This window comes from Malus sylvestris, chromosome 3 (assembly GCF_916048215.2).
Source record: "Malus sylvestris chromosome 3, drMalSylv7.2, whole genome shotgun sequence".
Lineage (NCBI taxonomy): Eukaryota > Viridiplantae > Streptophyta > Magnoliopsida > Rosales > Rosaceae > Malus > Malus sylvestris.
In genome coordinates this window covers 29,657,764-29,680,709 of record NC_062262.1, presented here as the reverse complement: position 1 = coordinate 29,680,709, position 22,946 = coordinate 29,657,764, and the positions used below count along the sequence as shown (strand labels likewise).

Genomic DNA, 22,946 nt, shown 5'->3' with positions numbered 1-22,946 from the left:
AAATTGGAGCCAAACCAATATAATGATCTGATCCATAACCGTGGAATCAGTTCAAGAAAAAGCGGTCTCCTTCACACTCAAATTTGAAACTTTTTTTCTCGTAGATTAAAGTAGTAAAATATTGTCTTGTTAGTGTCGAAGGAGGATTTTTCAACCTTAAAATTAATTTTAGAGATTTATATAGACTATATTCAAGACAAATCATATCATCCACAACAAAAAGACCATTAAGTACGTAACCTTAATCAAATACACAAAAATTAGAGGTCACAAGACCAATTAAAACTGAGCTAATATATCTACCAAACAATAAAATTGAGCTAAGAAACTGATTTTATAAGGCTTACCAAAACATAAGTAGTTTTCTCTTTACACAAATAGATTTTCCGTACAAGCGGAACACAAAGTGACACATCACATGCATAAGATAAGTGGATGAACAATAAAGAATATGAGTGCATTTTTGTTCATCATTGTCAAGTTGTGGTAATACTCACCACCTTATTTATCATCGTTGGATGAGTTTAAATTTTAAGATTTAAATCTATCTTGAAATGTAAACTCATTTAACGGTGATAATAAGATGATAAAGCAAAAATATTCCCAAGGAATATACTCTAAAAATAATACATCTCAATCGTATAATCCATTTATATAAAACACATGACGGTACACATAAAAAGATTTCGAACAAATCAATTTTTTTTTTAAACAAACGATATTATCTATATGATAAAGGTGGAAGAGTAAGCTAAGTCTCACAATGAGCTAGCAATAATGTGGTTCAAATTCACTTTTGGCGAGAATCGAACTTAAAACCTTTCACTTACCTTTCACTTACAAGTGAAGAGGAATGTTACTAGACTGTAGTACTAAGTGGCGAAGCAAACAAAGAAATTTAAAGAGGGAAAATGAACAACCACTTTGTATTACGGTCTAGTGGTATTTCTCTACACTTGTAAGTGAGAGATTTTAGGTTCGATTCTTGCCAAAGACGAATACGAATTACATTATTACTAATCTATTATGAGACAAAGTCTACACTTCTACAAAGAGGGTCCAAGACGTTGAATTGTTGTAGAGGGATGGGAAAGAAAATTAGTTTTATATATATCTTGACATATTCGAGACCCAAAACAAGAATACCAAAAATACAAAACTCGATCTCGAAAGATACGATCTTTTTCTTCTTTTTGTATTTATAACGCCCTCACCCTCCTCCTTTCGCTCTCAACCATTCCACCTCTCCTCTCTGTCGCCAACAATCAAACCCACCACCTCTCTCTCTCTCTCTCTTTATCTCCTTCCTCTTTCTCTCGTAACCTGTAAGATTCGCAGGTCGCTTTTGATTGCCACCTCGATCCGTTCCAGCATTTTATCTTCCTTGGTATGCATTATTCCTCCCTCCCTCTCTCTCTTAATTTCCTTTTTCGTTTAATTTATTTCTGGAATTTGTGTGCGAAAGTTCTCGAATTTATTGGTTTTGTGTGAAGGGTTTCTCTTGCATTTTGATTTCACGTTTAGAACAATGATGGGTTGGTTTCCTTTTTGTTTTTCTTTTTGTTGGGTTTTCAATCGCCGTGTTTTAATTTTATCTCATTTATCTGCAATTTCTGATTCCTATAAAATAGAACCGTTTCCTGTATTTCCTTGATCCTTCTTCTGCGTTTAATTTGCTTGGGAAACTTTGTGTTTGGAACGGAAAGTGTGTATCTTTTAATGTGATTTCTGCTAACATGGATTTTGGTCTCTAGATTTCTCACAGTGGAATTCTTATGTTGATAATTTCTGCCATTGTTTCTGTACATCTAACAAAACCCTTGTTTTTATTCTTCTCCCAATTGTGATTTTTCAGTTCCAAATGTTATATACATACTTTAAATTAACATGTCTCAACTGCTAAATTTTAGCTGCTAGCAGGTTGTTTGACTCATATATATATCAATGAACTGGAAATTTTCCTTGAGGAATAAGCAAATGTTTTGTTAGGCTTACTTTTGCTACTCAGATTCTGAAAAATTGAGCATCTTAAGCTAAAGTTTATGTCAAAGGCATTAATCATCCTACATGATCATCTTCGTGGTACTAAGTAGTTCACTTGAACTTAGATTTTCCTCCGGAATTCCCTTTGAATATCTGTAAACCTTTTTTTTTTTTGGAGAGTAAGCTTTTGACTTTTGCAATCCTTGCTAGGGATTGTAACTTAGTTGGTTACGATCATTCACCAATATCATTTGTAATAAAAAAAGGGTTTTGCGGTTTTGCTTTGATCTTGGATATGAAGCTTGTTTTTATCAATTTTGTGATCGAGATCCCTCACAATTGTATAATCCTCTCATGCAACCTTGTTTCTTCTTCCAAAACATTTTTCGTGGATACTTGTGGCTTGATTTGAAGTCTTCAATCAGGATCCATGGGTTTTGAAACCTGGATTACTGAGATCTTGATATCCTCTGGGATCTTGAGATCCCGTCTTGAGAGTTGTTTTATTTATTTACTGAATTGTTGGGAGACTGGAATGAAACATTGTAGTCGTAACATAAAGTTTAGTCCGTAATTCACTGAATTTGGTGACCCATTGTATCTTTTAGACTAGTAAACAAGTTCTTGCTTCTATTCTCCAATTTTTTTATAATATATTCCTATCACCTGTGTTACAGCCGTGGATCTTGTGAAGAAAGACAGTAGAGTTCAGTTCTTATTACACAATTTATTACTTAAGGGATCGAGAATACTGTTATTTTGGTGGTGCTAGATGGAAAAGAGGGGAGAACATGATGCTGGCATTTTAGTTATATTCATATTTTCAATTGTTTAGGATTAAGGTAGGTAGAGGCCATTTATATTCTTATATGATTAGTGGGTTTAAAAACCTTTTCCTTTTCATCCTCAATAAAAAAAAATACGAAGCCAGTGCTAATTGATATTTTAGTATCCTTTTGTCCTCGTCACTTTAAAGTTGACCATACACTATTTTTTCTTTTATTCATTTGTGGTTTTTCTAGATGCTTAGTGTCTGTTTAGAGATAGAACTCTGGTTGAGCTGGTCGTCAATGGCGTTGTTGAGGTTGATTATAAAAGCTTTTTGTAGAGGTCATAATATTTAGGGACAACTTCTTTTGCAGTATTGAAATTCCTTTCTTGTAGTATTAGTTAATGAAATCTCTTCTTCTTTGTCAGACATGCGCAAAAACACAATCACACACATTTGAATTGTTTCGTCTTTCTTGTTTATAATGTGAATTTATGCTTACTAATGAATACGACCTTTCTTTATAACAGAACGCCTCGCTATGGAACAGAACTTCTATGAGCCTGAGACACGCTTTGTTTCAGTTGGAGATGTTTCGGTCAAGAAGTGGAATTCAATCTCATCCCCAACTACAGTCTCGGACAATGACACTGGTTCCTTTGACTGCAATATATGCTTAGATTCAGCACATGAACCTGTGGTGACTCTCTGTGGTCACCTGTACTGCTGGCCGTGCATTTACAAGTGGCTTCAGGTCCCATCCACCTCTGATGAACAATCCAACATGCCGCAAACTTGTCCTGTCTGTAAGGCTAACATCTCCCCTTCTTCAGTTGTTCCCCTCTACGGCCGAGGCATTTCCTCTTCAGACTCTGACGGAAAGAAACCTCAGTTGGATATGGTTGTACCACGTAGACCCCCACCTATGTCCAACACTTTGATAACTGCTACTACCGCCACATCAACGCCAAGACAGCAACTTCATCCAGATTTTTTGCAAAGGCATTCACAGTCCGTTCACGATCAGTACCACCCTGCTTATGGAGGTTATGCCACAAACTCAGAATCAGCTTATCTCGGGGGTACACCGATGACAAATTTATCCAATCCAACGATTGGAATGGTTGGAGAGTTTGTGTTTGCAAGGATGTTTGGGAGCTCAAACACCAGTTTGTTTACTTACCCGTATCTGAATTCGTACACCCCAAGCAGTCCTAGGATGAGAAGGCAGGAAGTAGAGCTTGACAAATCTCTCAATAGAGTAACATTCTTTCTTTTCTGCTGTTTTATGTTGTGCCTTCTCTTGTTCTGAACACATTCTTTATGTAGCTTCACTCCTTGTACAGTTGTAAGAAATGACCGTCATACAGAATATATACACAATATGCTGGTAGAGGTTTTGCAGAAGCAACTCTTGTGACATGTATATTTATTTGTTCATATAATTTTTATTATGTTAAATTGGTGTTAGCACATAGCATGTCTTCTATAAAGCGCTGGAAGTGTTATTTCGAATTTATAAGCACTTTTAAATTCTAAAAGCCCTTTTCAAACAAACTTCAGCTAAAACAAACCGGGCCAAGAAACCAAAAGCACGTGATCAGTCGGTTAAGCTTCTATACTAAGGCCTCATTTGGCAAACCGTATATAGCACTGAATATGATTAATAATACAAAACCGGGTGTTTGGTACACTTATGTATTAAATAGTCACATGCTTAGGTAACCCGGCCCTGCTAGTTTTATACGGCTCATGCCCGCTAACTAATACCGTACAAAAGCTAAGGATAATTAGTCGGATCTTCAACGCGCTGAATTAGAAACAGGGAGAGGCTTGCGCGTTTTCTGATTTTCATCTTTTTCCAAGCAACTGCTCTTTATCCCTCCATTTTCTCTCTCTAACCCAAATCCAGCCCATACCCCTTTTTCCCGCCTACTTAAACACCCAATTGCATCTAGGCCGCCGCTGGTTCATCTTCATCTCTTTCATTTTCTGCAATTCCCCATTTTTTCTTCTCTTTCATTCTCTTGTATTTTAACTTTGTAACTACTACTACACCAAATGCCTGACTGATCATCTTCTATTCGATGCACATATTATCTTATTCGTTTGAAATAGTCAGTAAAATGCGAGTTGCCAGACGAGACCTAAGTGGTTGACAATAAGGGACTTATGTGCAAGCCATTTTAAGAGTCGTCCAACTTTATCATATGATTTAAGGTTCCCGTTGTGTTACAAGTGGGTCGAAATGACCCATGAGAGTACTCAGAATGACTCCAAGGATGGTATTGGTACTTAATATCAACTTTATATTGACATATTGGTATTAAAAGATATCTATCAAATATCGCTAACACACACACATATACACATGGCATCACTAATTGGCTTTGTGGGACTCAAATGGGTGCTACATCAACACACGAATGAATTTTCTAACGGAATTAGACGACAATGACAACATTGATGACTAAAGTAAGAAATTAGAGACACAATTGATGAGTTTGAAACATAAAAATTCAAATTATTGAGTTGTCAAAACATAAAGGACTATTTGTAATAACATCCCTTAACACTATTACAATATTTAGTATTATTATCAAACCTAAAAGCTAAACAGATCAATTAGTAAATTAGCTTTTAAGCCCTCTCCTATTCAGACTATTCCGGCCCCCATTTCGCAAATGCCGTTGGTGCCTCCATGACATCAAGACTCCATCTTTGAAATTCTTCTTTGAATTGTGAAAGATTGACTATGAAAACTTGTCGAGAATAATTGTAACGATATTATATTGTTTTATGAGACATTATTTATTTGTAATTTTATGAGTTTTTCTTATTAATTATGCTCTCATTCTTATAGTTATTTAAGATTCACCCTCTTTGACAGAATTCATAATTCCGCCGCACGGTTATTAGAAAGAGAGTTCCGGCAATTACATATCAAAGTATAAACACATATCACGAAGGAAAAATAAGCAAAATATTAAACACATCTCTATATATAAAGCCAACAGTCATTTAAGGGGTCATGGGTTTCACCAAATTTTTTTGAACAAAAATGCCCCCCAAACAAAAAAAAATTCAAAAGCAACCGAAAATAATGCAGGGATATTTTCGTCATATAAACGGTTTTGTTTAATAATTAAATCTTTTTGTACACTTTTTTTATTTTTTTTGTAATTAGTACATCACAATAGGCTAGCAATAATGTGATTCAATCAGTTGTTTATTAAATATTATTTTCTCTTTTTTTAAACACATTCAAAACATTTTATGAGGCATGTAGTGCCGGTTATAAAAAAGGTCTTCATGCTCATAATAATGTGATTCAATTAGTTATCAAATTATTGTTTTTTTTAACAAACAATATTATCTACATTAAGAACACTTCTAGTGTAGGAAGGCCCCTCATGGCAATTGGCAATTGAATCCCCTCCACTGAATAGTAACTGCGTTTAATGAACAGTAATTGCATTTTGCATCTTCACCCCTAAACTGAATAACCATGACAATATGCAAAAAAAATATTAGTATTTTTTATTTTATAAAATAATAAAATAAAAAATAATTTTATTTGTAATTTCGGATAGGATTTTTAACCGGTCTCGTGACGCCACGTGTCATTATCCGAAAGTACAAATTTTTATGATAGATTTCGATAAGATTTTTATCCAATTCTGTCGCGCCACGTGTCGTTACCTTTTTAGAATCGTTAAGGATAGATTTCCGATACTATTTTTAACCAATCCCGTCGCGTCACATGTCACAATATGTTTAAAATCTTTGAGGATATATTTTGATGAGATTTTTAACGAATCACAACGTGCCACGTGGTGTTTTCTACAACCTAATCCTTTTTTTTTCTCCATATAACCCATCCTAAGAATTCACACACCAAAATCAAAATCTCTCAAAATCTATATCCTTATTCATAATTTCTCCTTCCTTCTTACAATGTCTTCTTACAATCTCTCAATCTGCAATCCAATGGCCTCCTGGTACCATTAGAAAGCCGATGATGCCGCAGAAAGCGGCTTATCAAACACCTTCTTAGCATTGATTTTCCTAAAATTCGACGGCTTAAAAGAGAAAAACCTCATGCTCAGGCCCACACCTCGCCTGGAGTATCTGCCAACCCTGCCTTTGGGGACTGTTTTCGAGTGAGAGGGAAATTGGGGAGGAGGCCCATTGTTGGAATGGTAGCTCCTCCTGGTGGAGGACAACAAAGGCGGAGACGGAGATGAGGGTTTTGAGATTTGGCTGCGGTGAAATCTTATCAGGCCTTGGAAGATTCGAGACGAGGGTTTTGACATTTGAATTTTGTGTGATTTGGGGTTGCGGGGAAGGATTTCTAGGTTTGTGTGTGTGTGTGTGTTTTTTTTTATTTTTTTTTATTTTTAAAATAGGGTTTATATTATAATATTTTTAATGTATAATTTTTTTTTGCCACGTGGCAGCCACATAAACACAAATGTGGCAGTCACGTTAGTATTTAACAGACTAGTGGATGAAAAATCTAGTGGAGGTATTATTTTGAAATAAAATAATACGTGAAGTATGAAAGTGAAATACTTTAAAGATATTGTATCGGTTTGATCAGCAGCGGCTTTTGTTTGTTCGTTCTTTCTATTTTCTTTTATGCGATATAGGGCCTTTTTTTAGCCCATTTCACCTTACCCATTGGATTTTCACTTGGAGTGGGCTGCAGATCCGTATCAATATTGGGCCTGTAAGCCCATATTAACCTCATCACTCATCAGAAGAAAACACAGAAACAAGTACTCTGTTAGCTCTCCACCTCCGTCGTCTGTAAATTCCTCTCTCTCTCTCTCTCTCTTTCTCCCCGAACAGAAAAATGGGTAAAGATCGAAACGGCAGCGTTTCAAATAGACGAAGCAGAAGTTCCGAGAAAGAGGAGAGACGCAGCAGAAGTTCCGAGAAAGAGGAAGAAAACGAGAGAAAATCCGAGAAAGCGAGCGAAATTTTGAATTCCGAGTCCGAAGAAGAAGACAGGAAACGCAGTAAATCTACAAGAAAAGAGCGGGAAATCTCTGATTCCGGGAATGAAAAGCACGTGAAAAGGGATAGACGACGGAGGAGATCCCGGAGGCAGTACAATAGCGAGGAGGGTACGGATTCGGAGTCCGAGTCGGAATCGGAGGAGAGCGGGTCGGATTCGGAGTCGGAGAGTGAGAGCGAGAGTGACGGGAGGAGGAAAAGGAGGAGGAGGAGAGAGAAAGACGAGGACAGAGAAAGGAAGAAGAGGAAGAGAGAGAAGGAAAGGAAGAGGAGGAGGAGAGAGAGGGAGGAAGAGAGGAAGAAGAAGGAGAAGAGAAAGAAGAAGAGGAAGGAGAAGAAGGAGAAAGGAAATGTAGGAGCGGTGACGAATTCGTGGGGGAAGTATGGGATCATCAGAGAAACTGATATGTGGTATGTTTGCTGAATATTCTACGGTTATAGGGTCTTAACTTTCTGTTTGGCTGCTGAGAAAATTTAGGAAAAAGAAATTTACTTTTCCCATTCGAATTTGATGGTTACTGTTGTGTGTAGGAACAAACGACCAGAGTTCACAGCATGGTTACAGGAAGTAAAACAGGTAATTCATTGTTTCCAATTATTTTACCACCCCATGAAACCATTCATTTGCAGGATGTATTATTTCATTCGTAAAGTTTCAAAGATTGTAGAGTTTTCCTTTTGATTTGTATGTGTTTCGAAGCCATGTGTTGATCCATTTCCGAGTTGCCGTCATTGATAATATAGTTTTAATGGTAATTGTTTTATCTTTCATTAGGTGAACCTGGAACATCTGGCAAATTGGGAAGAGAAGCAGATGTTCAAACAGTAAGTGTGTAAGTGTGTGTGTGCGTGTGTGTGTGTTTGTGGGTTTGCATTTATTTTCTATCTTATTTTGGCGTCTCGTTTGGTTTATTTTCACTGACACCATCTATATGATGAAGATCACAAGAACTTGTTAGCGTTATTCTTTTAATTTTCGAATCGTACAATCTCAGTAGAAATTTGTTTTCTTTTAATAGGTTCATGGAAGATCACAATACAGCTACCTTCCCTTCGAAAAAGTAAGCTTCTACTCTATTATCTTGGTGCACTTCAATTTACTTGTCCGAAAAGAAAAAGTTATAAAGCTTTGTCCTTGTCGTTGTAATGTAAGAGGTTGCGGTGCTCACCTTTTAGGGGGGAAAGTTAGATTTGCTTATTTCTTTTTGTAGATTTTGTATCTTAATATGCATAAGCACCTAAATTAGGCTGGGCCTAATAAAATGAGATGCTGCTTTATGTCGATCGGTCGCGATTTATTTTTGAACCTGAGGTTGTGGTGTTCACACTTTTCCTTTAGGTATTGAGGATTTAGAGGCGAATGAAATCTGTGTTTGTTCTATTTAGTGAAATATGCTTCTTGATTTGCTTAATTCTTTCAAGTGTTGTTATCATAACTATGTGTGACCCCTTATTTTGTGTTGCCAGATTGGAATCGGTGATTAGTTGACCTTGTGTCTCAATGTATGATTTTGGTTCACAATTTGACAACAGAACGTGCCAGACTTCAGTTAAATCGAGATGAAAAAATGGGGAGATAAGATTTGAATTAAAAAGGGTTGTGTGCTTTTAATTTTACACGTGTAACTTAGTGGGATAAGGCATTGTTGGTTGTGGTGGTGGTGGTGGTGGGAATGGTTTTGTAAGGAGGAGATTGGATGTATGTTCTCACCTTCTTTTTCCTTTACTTGTTAGTCATCTTCGCTAGAAATCCTGTGAAAGTGCATGGCCATATACAAAATTGTGTACAATGTAATACCACAGAATGAAAAGTAATTACTTTAACTTTTGTGGTTGCAGGTACTACAGCCTTGATAATTACTACAGGCATAAAATGGAGAAGGAAATTAAAAGAGGTTTTAAGAAGGCTACGCCAACAGAACGTATTGTATTCAATGACGAAGAACAGAAACGGTATGTTTTATTGCTATTTCATTGTAGGACGAGTTTTAGCAACCTTCAATTTCAATACATTCATATAGTTTTCGTTGGAATAGCAAATGTTTCAATCACTCACTTATACTGTGGCTTTCACATTTTGTCTAGTAACTTTATTTTGTACTATAGGACAATTAATAATTCACGTAGCTGTACTTACTTAATAATAGGGTGGTGCTATCCACTCACCCTCTTAATTTCCGGCCGTCTGGATTTCATGAATTAAGGATGATCAAAGGACAAAAATTAACAGGGGGTGTGTGGAAGGTAAAAAGAGGTGTGTGAATATTTTGGCAATAAAAGGGAAAAACAAAAGGAACTTTTATTATAATCAATGTAAAGGGATAGCAAAAGGTACTGGTAAGTGAACTTGTGTTAGAAAGTTTATTTTGGGATTTGCATGCAAAGAAAAAAATGTTCAGGCAACTGTTTATTGATACAGGATAGGAGAAACATAATACCGTTTTGGATCTGTAGGACCAAATTTTCATTCTTTGGTTTGGTTCATAATATTATATTATACATTGCTATTCAGGCAAGAAATGATGCGAGTGCGTGAAAAGCAAAAGGAAGAAGAAGTAGAGGCTCTGAAGCGCTCAATGCAGAGTGGACTGGTATGTTTCTGTTTCATCACTCTTATAACGTTCAACTTGTTTATTGTACCTAAAATCCATCCCAAGTTGAAGATACACTTTGTCACCCTTCAAGTATTTCAATTTTCAGGCACAAGCAATGAAAGAGCAAGCTCAACTCAGGGAAGAGATGGCTTACCAGTACAAGATTGGAAACATGGAGGTGAGGATAAGTAACTGAGCAGTCTTGGTGTAATTCTTAAAGTCATTTCTCGCTTTTTGTTTATGGTATTACCTCTTATTTTCAGGCTGCTGCTGCTATTCAGAGAAGGTTGGACCCTGATGCTGCTGTGTGAAAAAGGTTCACTGTAATTTCAAGAGTTTAATTCCGTCAGGTTTCTACTACAAAAAAGAGACTTCCGTGCATAGATTCATAGCTAGACGGAACTGTTAAGGTACCCTCTGTATCTGGTGTCCACTTTAGCCTGGTTGTCATACATTCTAGGGTGAAATATTTGGTGACCGTCGTTCTCCTCAGCGGTCTAGCCATTTTTGAAGATGCATAGTAAAGGATGTATGTTGTTTACTGATTTCTTAGCACATTGATCATCATGAAAGTCACCCATCTCCTTTATGCTTTTGAGAAACACCGATATTATTAAGAGGCCATGTATGCGGGATCCATCTTAATTAGAGAGGTAGTTTCGTGTGTCTAGGTAGCATTACTGAATGAATAATGACATGACTCTTTCAGAAAGGAACAAATGTTGACTTTCAGATGCCCCAAAATATTAGGCTGTAAAAGACTTGAGCCAAACTTGGTGCGAGCTCGAGCTGTTTCGAACCGATTTACAGCCCTATATGTAACAGACTAGAATGAGAGGAAACATACTCTCGGAAATTGCAGAGTCGACAGATGAGCATGAATTTGAAAGATAATTTAATCTTTCAATTTTCCATGTTTTTAGTTGAGATTATCTCCACTTGACATGCTTCTGAAGTTCTCGGATATTGCAACACTTGATCTCTGAACCTCATCGCTGCATCTGGTGTTACTTCTTCTTGTACATGGATTGTCATTTTTCGCATAACTTCGGCATGAGCTAAAAGGAACTCTACCACTGTGAACTCATACAACGCCCCTTCGAACCCCCAAATCTCGATTTCTTGAAGGCAGAGCACCAAGAATTCCGGCGTGGATCCTTCCGGCGTTTTGTACAACAATCTTCTGAAAGCAAAGTCTCTATAATCTCCAGTCAATTCTCAGGATAAGGTAGCGCAGTTTAGGAGAGCTATGCAGAAGCAACGCCAATAAGTTCCAGCTCTCACAAGTACAGAAAACGAGCTCCAAACACGCAAGGAAGGGAAACCTTACCGCGAAATTTCTCAACTGGATCTGCAGTGCAATCTCTTCTACGTTGTCCCGAGTCTCGTAGGAATAGCTGACGGCCTTGACATGCAAAACATTCAAAAGCAAAGAACATGGTTAGTTTCTATACGCAGCATATGTTGTACTTAACTAAAATGGTGAATGAAACGTAGTTATGACTTAGTTCTGGTAATTTGGACCTCATATTCAGGCAAGAATCAATCTAATCTGTCGTCGGAATTCGTAGTCCAACAACTTGAATGTGAATAACATAAAGTTAACGGAAGGCATAGAAACTTACCCTTGTAGTACTTCCGGACAAGGATAAGGACTTGACATTGGAGAGTGTTTCAAGAAGCTCAAATGCACGATTTGAGTGGTTTACCTCGAAATAAAGCTCAAGTTTACCGTAATCTGCTGAAGGGTCTCCGATACAAATCTTTGCATAATCGAGAACCTTCAAACCCGCAGTGATTCTATACTTGGCCAATAAGTCATCGCAGAGCTCAGGGTTCTCGAGGTTCGGGCAGTCAACCGCAAAGCTACAGTCGATGTCACCATTGAAATTATGCACCAAACATCCAATCTTCAACCTCTTGAGGGTATTCGATCTCACCTTTAAAACCACTTCCCTTTTCTTGTACAGTATGTCACCCTCTATGAACAAATCTTCAAGCACACGGAAGATGTGGAAAAGATTCTCCGTGACACTAATACCATCTTCGCTATAAACCTTTATCCAGAGAACCTTGAGGCTCGGAAAACACACGCAATCTGGAGGAAAATCCAGCCGAATGTTCCCATTTAGTTTTAGTACGAGAAGCGAAGTGCTGACATACAAAATTTGAGGCAGTTCAATCGGGTTTTCCGTGTAAGAAATCCTGATCTCGACCTCAACGGTATTTGATGTGCATGCACGAAGCAACCAAGAATTTATGCAATTCAGATTGTTAGGGTCGGAGCAAAAGAATGCGAGTTTTCGTATGCATGGAAAATTGATGAGGCGGAGCACGTTGATAACGAAGGTGGCGAATAGGGAAGCGTAGTCGTACATGGTTTTGGGGCTTTCGAGGCGAAGCGGTAACCGGTCATCAAGCTCTAGGTTTGTGAAGGAAGCAGAAGTCCATAGGTTTTTCCACTTCTTGCAGAGCACGCTTGTGGCCACGGCATGTGTAATTGGCAAGAATGTGAGAATATGGCAGCAAATATCCTCCGGTAATCTGGTAATCATGTCTTCTTCTCCTCCTCCTTTTTCTTCTCGTCTCGCTTTCTTTTCCAGTGGCTCAGAAATTTGAGTTCTTGGGGTTGTTCTCCGACGAATCATGGAAAATAGTTATAGGGTTTGGTCGAGAATTGGATGTTTGAGGATATTGGGGAATGAATCAAACTAAAACTCGAAATTCGAAGCAAGCTGGGTAACTTATCTTCGACGTTTCTTGATGCCAGAATTTCTGGAGAATCCCCCTAGGCTTGAAACTGATCAGTGCTCTTTACAGAACGCTGGACGCTGCCGCGCCGAAACCCTATAAAACAGATGGAGAAAAGAAAACCAGAGGCTTGCGGCCGGCGTGACTTTGGAAACTATATTCTGGCCTATTTATAGTGGAGGGGAGAGTTCCTTTCCCGGTAGGAACCGCGGAGTTGAAACTTGAATAGTAAGTAATCACCCATATTTGGCACACCGTATAAGGTACCGGATAATACTAATAATACGAAATAAGGTGTTTGGTGTCTGTTTGGATTTAATAGTCACCGGATAATTAGTCTGCCTTTGTGAATTTAATACACCCTACACCCGGCTACTTATCCTCCCCAAATCGTTTGTATAATTAGTCGGGTTCACGCTAACGCTCGCTCCTGCGCATTGCAAACTCCTCAATCAAGGAATTATTGCTCTCTCTCTTTCTCCCTCCCCATTGCCAATCAATATCAAGTAGATACAAGCACAAAACCAGAGGTGCCGAATCGAAACCACGTCACGCCATTCTTGTGCATACACCTATAGTGGCAGATCAAACCAGAATGGGAGAAATCTCATCTGGGTTTTTAGTTTCAAAGGATTAGAAGCTGTGAGAGAGAGAGCAGCACCGATTTCCCTGTAAAGCACGAAATTGCAGTTTGCTGGGTGCGTGGATTCGGTTTCTGAATTTGAAGGAAATTGAAGGTGCAACGAGATCGAAAGCTGGCTGGTTTTTTTTTTTCTGTTGGTGTAATGGCTGGGTTGTTTTTTACTGTTGTTGGTGTAATGGTTGCCTGGGTTTCAAAGAACATATTCCTCCGTGGGGAAGATGGTGATGTTTAATCCCTTTCTTATTTTTAATTTTTTTTCTGTAATGATGTTTAATTCATTTTTTCTCTGTTTTTCTTTGTTTTTCTCGTCCTTTTCATTTTAACAATAATTATTCTGTGAAATATTTTTTTTAAATTATTATAATCTGACGTATTATTCGATGTAGAAATTAATCCGATACAACACTAAATGTCCGACTAATTTAGTCAATACTATCTGAAGACTATTTATCCTATAGGAAATGGGTGTTGGAGGGCTGACAATATTATGGCATGGGTTATAGATTGTAATGTGAGACTCGTATACATAACATTCACATGTTATCGTGCGAATGAATAATTTATCAATTGAAAGAAATTGACACCATTTATTGAAGCACAAAAAAAGTTTCACCCCTTCAACATTTTATTTGCTTTTTATCTAAACGTTATGGAGAAAAGTGAAACAAACTTATTGATGCCAAAATTAAATGCTCTTAAGCACTTAAATTACAAGCTCGTTACAATCGTTATCTTATTGATAAATAGTGACCCGCAAACATAAAAGTATTTCATTTCAAATAAAATAATTTAATTGTCATTTAGTATTATGGTCTAGTGGTATTCTTCTTCACTTGTAAGTGACAGGTCTTAGGTTTAATTTTCGTCAAAGGCGATTTTGAACAAATTATTGATAGCCTATTGTGAGAATAAGTCCCACCCCTCATTAGTGTAAATAATATTGTTTGTTCAAAATATATATTTTTTTTAATTCGTAAGACCATCTCCAACCCTTGGGCTAAAAGCCAAATTTTTTAGCCCGGAAAATTTAGCTTTTAGCTCAGAAACATCTTTTCTGCTCCAACCCTTCTACCCTAAAATTTTAGCCCAGAATTATTAAAGAATGAAATTAGCCTAAATTTTTTTCTTAAATCAATTTAAAAAAAAAAAATAAATATGTAGATTATTGTAAATTAATTTTATGAACATTTTAATCTAAAAAAATTTAAATTCCGATAAACATTTCGCATTTAGCCCGGGGGGAAAGCTGGGGGGTATTTGGCCCAGAAATAGCATTTGGCATTTAGCCTAAAATTTTAGCATGGATTGGAGAGTGTTTGGGGGGTAATTTGGGGGGGTAATTTGGCTTTTAGCCCAGGGTTGGAGATGGTCTAAATTGGGGAATGTCGAAAGCTTGAAAGAGAAGATAGGGTTAAAGTACAGGCTACATGCTCATTTGGATCTGGACTTCAGGATATGAGAGGGGGACCAAATCCAACGGCTAACAGAGTGAGAACAAGAACATTAGCTGAGCCCTGCAATCGCACATTAACATTTCCTTGTCAGTGTCTGAGTGTGTCTTTATTATCCGCTAAGCGGCAGAATTACTGGATTTAAATATAATCAAAATTCTAATTAGATTCTTTATTAATAATTAATTAATAATATACTAATATAGCCACCCATACTGGCTTGTTTTGTGCAGCGGCTAGGACTCTGAGCTGCTTTACTTTTAACGGCTCATTTGGTTTCTAATTTTTATGCAGCTTTTTCTTATTCTGCTTTTTTGTTTTCTGGATCAATGAAGTTTTCACCATATAGAAGACAATTGACATATTACAAAAACCTAACCCGACATTAGACTCATTGGGTTAGGTTATTGACAATTGACATATTGCAAGTGACCCTTTACTACAGTAGTGAAAAAGTATTGTGCTTTTACATGGTGTATGTTCGAATTCAGTCGTTGATTAATCTAACATTTAACTTACTAACGTTATCGTTTCACTTCAATACAACCATATACAATAAAATAAAAACTTATTATTATCACATCACAAACTTATTTATTTACAACATTCACCTCTGCACCGAAATTCTAAATTTTATCGTCTCTCATTTGATATGTATAAATAGAAAAAAAGAAAAAGACAATAGTAATTTAGTAGCCAATGAGCCATAGTATAAGGCTGTAAGCCGAGCCACTTGAGAAGAACATATCTTTGTCTTAAAGTCGGAAAGAGAGAGGACTTCATTAAACAAATATTCCACATCTTGAAAACCCTCTGGACCTTTCACACACTCCCAGTCCAACCTTTACTCTCCCTCCTCCTGCTGTCTTTTCATCTCTCTCTCTCTCTCTCTCTCTTTCTCTCTCTCTCATTGTTGAAGAAGATTGACAGAGAGAGAAACAGTCTCTGTGTCTGCGAGTGTGGTATTCACTGAGAGAAATGAGGGGTCCTATGGGGGCAGTGATAGGGAGGTACCCACCAAGTGATGGGAGTGCCCAAATGGGTTCAATCATTAGGCACAACAGGAAATGCAGGGACCTTGTCTTCCTCGTAATCTTCATAGCCTTCTGGGTTGCCATGATTGTTAACTCCAGCTTTGGATTCAACCAAGGAAACCCCTTAAGGTAAGAAACTTAGCCATGCCCTTTTCATTTTTTTGGCAAAATTTTTCTTCTTTTTGTGGGGTTTAAGGTAAGAATCATCGGCTCTCAAATTGGTTCCTTTTTTTGCTCAGAAATACGAGGTATTGCAAAATGGGTATTTTTTGGGGGTGGGGGGATGTTTTCTCTGTACACATTGTTACTTCTCTGTTCGAATAAATGAGACCGGAAATTGCTTTATTTATTTGGGTTTGGTCCCCAATTGTCTATTTTTTTTTTCAACACCAAGGAACTACCTTAAACATATGATGATGTTTGGTGGTTCTGAGTTTTTTGCAAAGTTGGTATTCTTCTCAATTGGGTTTGTTTTTACGATAGTATCGTTGTTGGGTTTTCAATTTCCCTCTGTTTTCCCTTTTCTAGTGAAGTTTTGTTGCTGGATAAATGTTGGTAAGAAGCTAAAAATGAAATACTGAGTTTGTGTATATGTGATTTGTTAGTAGAGAAACTTGATGTCATTCCTTTGTTTGAAAGTCGAAATGCTATTTTAGTTTCGGTACATTTTCTTCTGGCAGGTTTCCTTCTTTATGTTTAGATAACCATTACTGCATTTTACTTGGGTTGGTCTGCATTCCTTTTGGATTTCGTTCAGTTTTGTGCACAAGTTTCGTTTACATTTCGCTACATTGTTTAATTTCTGTATGCTTGCTCCATTTTGCTACTCTGCGGTTACATTTCTTCCACATGGTTGAATTCTCTTTACTTTGTTTTGTCATTTTCATTAATAGTGTTGTGGTTGATCAGGCTCACTTATGGACTGGACTACAAAGGAAATGTTTGTGGTGACAAGCATGCAAAACCTGGTCTTCATGAACTGGAACTCAAATATTGGTTAAATCCTAACCAGGTTTACCTAAGTGGTTTAAAAGACAATCAATTTAAATTGGCTAATGCTCGGAGTATATGCTTAATGGATTGCCCTACCCCATCTGTAGATTCATTAAGTTGGGTGTGTGATTATCCTGATGGAGATATCCGTCTCAAAATGGGTGATTGGATCGACAGGAATTATGATTATTATGAGTTCCTTACACCAGAAATGAGAAACACCTCTCTTCAACTTCAGGGTCCTTGCTACCCAGTCATATTTCCCAGTGTAAATGGTAAATGATCTCACTTTCGTTAGGGACCAGTAAACTGTATCATGTATTATATTTATTAATTGTTTTCCTGCACAAATATTTTCTGTTGCATATGTCATGTTTGTTGTGTACATGTGTTTATCAGTGGGAGAAAACTTTTGGCATATAGTGAAGAACTGTAGTCCCTATTCAATGCATGTATCTTTTATTCCTTCATCTAACATTACTGCAAACTCTTTCTTTCACAGTTTATTGGACCTGCCAATTTATTGCTCGTCCCTCCAACGTATCTTTGAGGCATTGGCAGCAAATGGGTGGAGTGAATATCAATGAGGACATTATTATAGACAAATCTATTCACAAGGCCATCAATTCTCGGGCATCTGTCTTTAAGGTTGAGCAGCGTTTGTTTACTACTTTTACTTTTTTATAATGAGGATAGTTCCTAAATTCTGTAAAAATGTATAAAGTTTTCTGCATTTGACTTTGTTTGCAATTGGCATAATAATTTAACAAAGAGCATAATTAGTGGCTAAAACTAGTTTTTGATTCACCATGTTGCGTTATCATTTACATGGTTCATTTAGTAAATTTGGCTATTAGTGCTGTTGTTGATATTTATCTCGAAAGAGCTATCCTCATTGACAGTACCTAGGTGCATCCTTTTGTTAGTAGTACATATACTGTTTTCATATTCGACAGCTCTAAAAATTCATTGTTTACAGAGATACATGGCTGATATTGGAAAGGCATGGCCAGTGCTGATTGTTTGTGGAGGAATATTGCCACTTTTTCTGTCAGTGATTTGGCTGCTTCTTATTCGTCATTTTGTTGCTGCAATGCCTTGGATTACAGTCGGCCTCTTTAATATTCTCATGATAGCAGTCACAATGTTCTATTACTTGAAAGGTTGAGAGCTATCTCTTACTGTGCGTTATCCTCTTGTTTGGTAAACCATGCTATAGGTTTTAAAGTTGCAATGACCTTTAGTCCTGCCTTCCTCACCCCTTCTTCCAGTTGGATCTTATTCATCATTAGCTATCAATATTCCTGTTGTTAGTTTGTTACAAATGTTGACAGTTCTCATATACGAGAAAGGGAGAGTGGAAGAGGGGAAGAGGGGAAGAGGGGAAGGAAAAATTAGTATAGCTTTGGTCATCAAGCAGATTTTGAAGTGAACATGGGAAAGAATGTCTAGGACTCTAAAAAGTCATTTCTGAGATTTCCTGAGATCTCATACAAATGCATCTTTTTGTTTCAGCATTCTTGTTGGATACTTTTGTTTCATTGTGAACACCGATACTTATTTTAGACTCAAGCATATTGTTTCACATATTCTAGTTTTCTATCTTTACTTGAGTTTTATGCTTGTAGAGTGGATAATATGCAACAGAATGCAGTGCTAAATTTATTTTTGTTGTTTGGTTTTTAGCTGGATGGATAGGAAATGATGGCATCTCCCCAATTATTGGTGAGCACGATCCATACATCCGCATAACTGGAAGGGTGTGTACCGTCTTTAACTGAGCACTCCTAAACTTGGAAGCTGTCTGTATGTATCTTCAACTAACTCAATGGTTTCAATATTTCAGGAGTTACATCATCTCCGTGTTGTTGCTGTTATTATGACCTTTATTATGGTTGTTGCTGTTCTTACATCAATAGCCATAGTTCGACGCATCCTTATGGCAACATCTGTTCTTAAGGCAAGTCATGTCCAATTTAATAATTTGAAATTGTAAGAATAATAAATGGTAAAAGTTGATGATACTTAAAGTTGTCGGGACCGTTTGATTTCAAATTGTTACGGTTTCTCTGCTTTGAGAACTAAATACTCCAATTAGGTGGAGCTGCTCCAAGAAGTTGTAGGTAATACATGCATAGTAAAATGTTGATGTAGGTTTTAGGTATTAGCCTTTGATTTAGGCTAGGATACTGTTTCCCTCTGAATTTTTTGGTTAAGAAGAAACATACAGAATGAGAGAGAGAGTATACAATGAATAATGGACAAGCAACCTCTATGTATTTATTTTAGAGATTGGTTAGGCATAAGATTTTTCTTTTGGATTGTGCCACAAGTCCACATTTGGAGTTGCATGAAATATACTAAAACTGGAAGTACAAAGAAAGATCTTATGGATTGTTCCACAAATCCATATTTATCGTTTGATGTCTTACTGATTCAAGTTGTCAAATAAAGAAAATTTACAATGGTCAGGAACTTGTATAGAGCAGGACTGAGTGCAGCTAATATGCATTAGAGGTTCTGTTGAGCCATGTTACCCGCTAGTACAAAAATAGACTTTTTTAATTTCTGGAAGAATGCTGATTAGTTTAAGACAGTGAAGTAATTATGTATTATTTATGCATCATAAGTTCTGTTGAGCCATGTTCTAGGATTGATATAGCCGACCTCACTTAGTGGGACAAGGCTTTGTTGTTGTTTCCAACATGTGCACCTTCCACATCTGGGAATACCAGCACTCATAGCTTGATTTAACATAGTACCAAATAGTCTTCTTCATCAGAAGTTTTTACTTTTAACTTTAATGGCTCTATATGTTAAACTCTATGCAGGTTGCTGCAAAGGTCATAGGAGAAGCTCAGGCGCTCATAATATTTCCAGTCATTCCATATACCATCCTTGCAATTTTCTACATGTTCTGGTTTTCAGCTGCTTTCCATCTGTTAAGTTCTGGGCAGGTAGTCCAGAATGACTGCAATTTGAACTGCTGTGCTTATGATCTTGTATCAAAACGAGTCAACTGTGATCATTGTTGCGGCTATAGCATTCATTACACTCCTCATATTGGAGTTTCCATCCTTTTCCACCTATTTGGGGGATATTGGGCTACCCAGTTTTTTATAGCATGCTCTTCCACAGTTATTGCGGGTTCTGTTGCCTCTTATTATTGGGCTCGTGGTGAAACTTCAGTAAGTTACTAAGCTGTATGCATAGATGTTTACCTCAAAGTTTGCTTGTCGGTCTCTTTTGTAAGTCTGGATTTCATCTTTGTTATTTGGATTGCAAGAATGAACAATATAGGTATAGAAGCATGATACTTGGAGTTGAGTGCTAGGTTGATATTATAGCTTCAAATAGTTTAGTAATATTCATACTTCTTAAAACATAAGGTTCCTTAGTCGACAAGCATGTCTATGTCTGCATGTGTCTATACATTTGAATTTATGTTCGGGAACTGTCACCCCAAACATAGTTAATAGCTACTGGAGTTTGAATATTGTGGACCCTGTCTTTAGTAACTCCAAATCGAGTTTCCTGAGAGTTTCTTTATGAGGACCAGTTAAATTTTATTTCATTGTGCGTCTGCTTTTTCTTAAATTTCTCATCATTCTCTTCAATGCAGCCAGAAATTCCATTTCTTCCAGTCTTTGCCTCCATGAGAAGGCTTGCGCGCTATAACCTTGGGTCGGTTGCTCTCGGCTCCCTGATTGTGTCATTTGTGGAATCAATCCGCTTTATGCTTGAGTCAATTCGTCGCAGAATAAAAGTTGGTGGAACCGCACCCAATAACTGGTTCGGAAGGGCAGTGTACCATACTTCTAGATTTTGCCTGATGTGTATTGAGTGGACAATCAGATCAGCCAATCGCAATGCCTACATTATGGTAATTTGACATAACTAGTATCCAGCACAATTGCTCATATGTTTGTTCATATTCATTCATCCTTGTATGGAAAATGCATAAGAGGAGCTTATTTTTTGGCTTGACGAGATTGCAAATGCCTCAACCAGTAATTTTGAAAATAATATTTTTCAAGATTAAATATTGTATCTCCAATAGTATTCTCATGTCTTAAACATGTTTCCTGTATGCAATGTCAGGATTGTAGTGTGAGTTATATGCCTCTTTTGAAACTCGTGCGTTGTGTAACATGACTATGGGACCTGGCTACACGTAGTCAGAGTGGGTATAAGTATGAAATAAAAACTATGAGAAGCTTGAAAGATTAGAGTGAGAAAAGGCACATGAAACTACGGAGTATGCTCACTTTTTTGTGACCCACAGGCCACAGTACTACATGAGTGCCAAACATGACAATATCGTTGTGCTCTTCCTCTTTTTATGTGCTTATTTCATTATTTATTCTGGGTCTCAGAACCGGTTGCTGAATTTTATTTTTTTTATACCTTTTGTTCTATATAGTTTGTGCACCTGACTGATTTATTAAAAATGTGCTTGTACTTTGCAGATTGCCATAACAGGTAAAAGCTTCTGCAATGCTTCTGCAATCGCAACAGATTTGATCCTTAGTAACATTCTTCGGATAGGGACGGTGAATGTAATTGGAGATGTTATCCTATTCCTTGGAAAATTATGTGTCAGCCTCTCAACCGCCCTCTTTGCTTTCCTGATGTTGGATACCCACAAATACAAATCTGCCCACAACAAGATCACTTCTCCACTGTTTCCTGTGTTGGTATGTTTATGATCTAAGACAGCGTGTTTTTGTGACGATTTTCCATTATCTGATGAAAGATTGAAATGAAATACAGCTAGGGCAGGAAAGTGGATGAACAAACCTCTTTCATCAATGAAGTTTTCCTTATATTGCCCATAGTATATTTTCCATTGACGAGAACCAGAGCACAATGGTCGGGTAGAATATGTTCCGTCATTAATCAGCTCTTATATGTTTGTGCAGGTTTGCTGGGGTCTTGGTTATGTGGTTGCCACTCTTTTCTTTGGAGTGGTGGAGATGTCAATCGATACCATCATTCTTTCATACTGCCAGGATTCGGAAGAGCACCAAGGGACTGCCCAATATGCTCCACCACTTCTGATCGAAACTCTAAACGACCAAAACGAGATGCAGAGACTCACCCAAGGACCCCAGTCAAACAGCTTAGATGTATAATTTTACTTTCTCAATCTTTGCTTGATGATGGAATTTGAGAATCCTATTGTAAGGCGCTATAATCCAGCCCCCCAGTACTTATCCTAGTCCTTGAATTTTGAGTTCGACCTGTATATATTCGAGTATTAGGCGAAAACCGAGATGAAAAAAGGGTGCCTCTGTAAAAGATTGGATTCGTGTATGCGAATGCGATACATTTGAAAGAAGTGATTGAAATTAGAGTATGTGCAATGCTAAAAAGTTCTCTAAGAAATCTGCTCAGCATGCAACTTTTGTATCTGGTAAATTACTAGCCTGCATTCTCACGGACATGAATGCTTTTCTTGCCGTGAGAACAAGTAGAGTATATGCAGTGTCTTATCTTCTGAGGACTGCTGTAATTCATGTTGAATGAAATACACAGACCGACCAGTCGGACCCTAATAGGTGACCGTGGATTTGTTGCTCACAGAGCAACAGATTGCAGACTCTGTGCTGATGACCGGGTTGGCTACCTCAGCAACCAGTCGACAGTCCAAATGCATATAAGGATGAGTTCATTCAAACACTATCGTTCATGATTAAGAGGTTT

General features: G+C 37.4%; 4 protein-coding genes across 6 annotated transcripts; 3 read left to right on the top strand and 1 right to left on the bottom strand.

Moving 5' to 3' along the window:
* Nucleotides 1-1,170: 1,170 nt before the first annotated feature.
* On the top strand, nt 1,171-4,213 carry LOC126617378 (E3 ubiquitin-protein ligase RMA1H1-like). Of its 2 annotated transcripts, none has more exons than XM_050285432.1 (2): nt 1,171-1,387; nt 3,283-4,213. In XM_050285432.1, the coding sequence occupies exon 2, from the start codon at nt 3,294-3,296 to the stop codon at nt 4,062-4,064; it is 771 nt and encodes a 256-aa protein (XP_050141389.1). In that variant the 5' UTR covers nt 1,171-1,387; nt 3,283-3,293; the 3' UTR covers nt 4,065-4,213. The 2 variants fall into 2 exon arrangements, with proteins under 2 accessions (XP_050141389.1, XP_050141388.1); XM_050285431.1 differs by lacking the exon at nt 1,171-1,387 and adding an exon at nt 1,403-1,535.
* A 3,316-nt stretch (nt 4,214-7,529) lies between these two features.
* Nucleotides 7,530-10,970, top strand: LOC126616486 (vicilin-like seed storage protein At2g18540). Of its 2 annotated transcripts, XM_050284558.1 has the most exons (9): nt 7,550-7,634; nt 7,665-8,185; nt 8,306-8,351; nt 8,550-8,599; nt 8,794-8,835; nt 9,614-9,727; nt 10,287-10,365; nt 10,475-10,546; nt 10,632-10,970. In XM_050284558.1, the coding sequence occupies exons 1-9, from the start codon at nt 7,611-7,613 to the stop codon at nt 10,677-10,679; spliced, it is 996 nt and encodes a 331-aa protein (XP_050140515.1). In that variant the 5' UTR covers nt 7,550-7,610; the 3' UTR covers nt 10,680-10,970. The 2 variants fall into 2 exon arrangements, with proteins under 2 accessions (XP_050140514.1, XP_050140515.1); XM_050284557.1 differs by having other exon boundaries at nt 7,530-8,185.
* Nucleotides 10,971-11,491: 521 nt separating this feature from the next.
* On the bottom strand, nt 11,492-12,923 carry LOC126617147 (F-box/LRR-repeat protein At4g14096-like). The gene is made up of 3 exons (XM_050285194.1): nt 11,994-12,923; nt 11,699-11,773; nt 11,492-11,615 (listed from the first exon to the last, which is right to left on the bottom strand). Exons 1-3 carry the CDS (start codon nt 12,921-12,923, stop codon nt 11,607-11,609), a joined length of 1,014 nt encoding a protein of 337 aa, XP_050141151.1. The 3' UTR covers nt 11,492-11,606.
* A 3,075-nt stretch (nt 12,924-15,998) lies between these two features.
* On the top strand, nt 15,999-22,628 carry LOC126616420 (choline transporter protein 1-like). Its single transcript, XM_050284468.1, has 10 exons — nt 15,999-16,376; nt 17,157-17,515; nt 17,743-17,888; nt 18,220-18,403; nt 18,927-19,000; nt 19,087-19,200; nt 20,072-20,428; nt 20,863-21,123; nt 21,710-21,937; nt 22,163-22,628. The coding sequence occupies exons 1-10, from the start codon at nt 16,192-16,194 to the stop codon at nt 22,373-22,375; spliced, it is 2,121 nt and encodes a 706-aa protein (XP_050140425.1). The 5' UTR covers nt 15,999-16,191; the 3' UTR covers nt 22,376-22,628.
* Nucleotides 22,629-22,946: the final 318 nt, after the last annotated feature.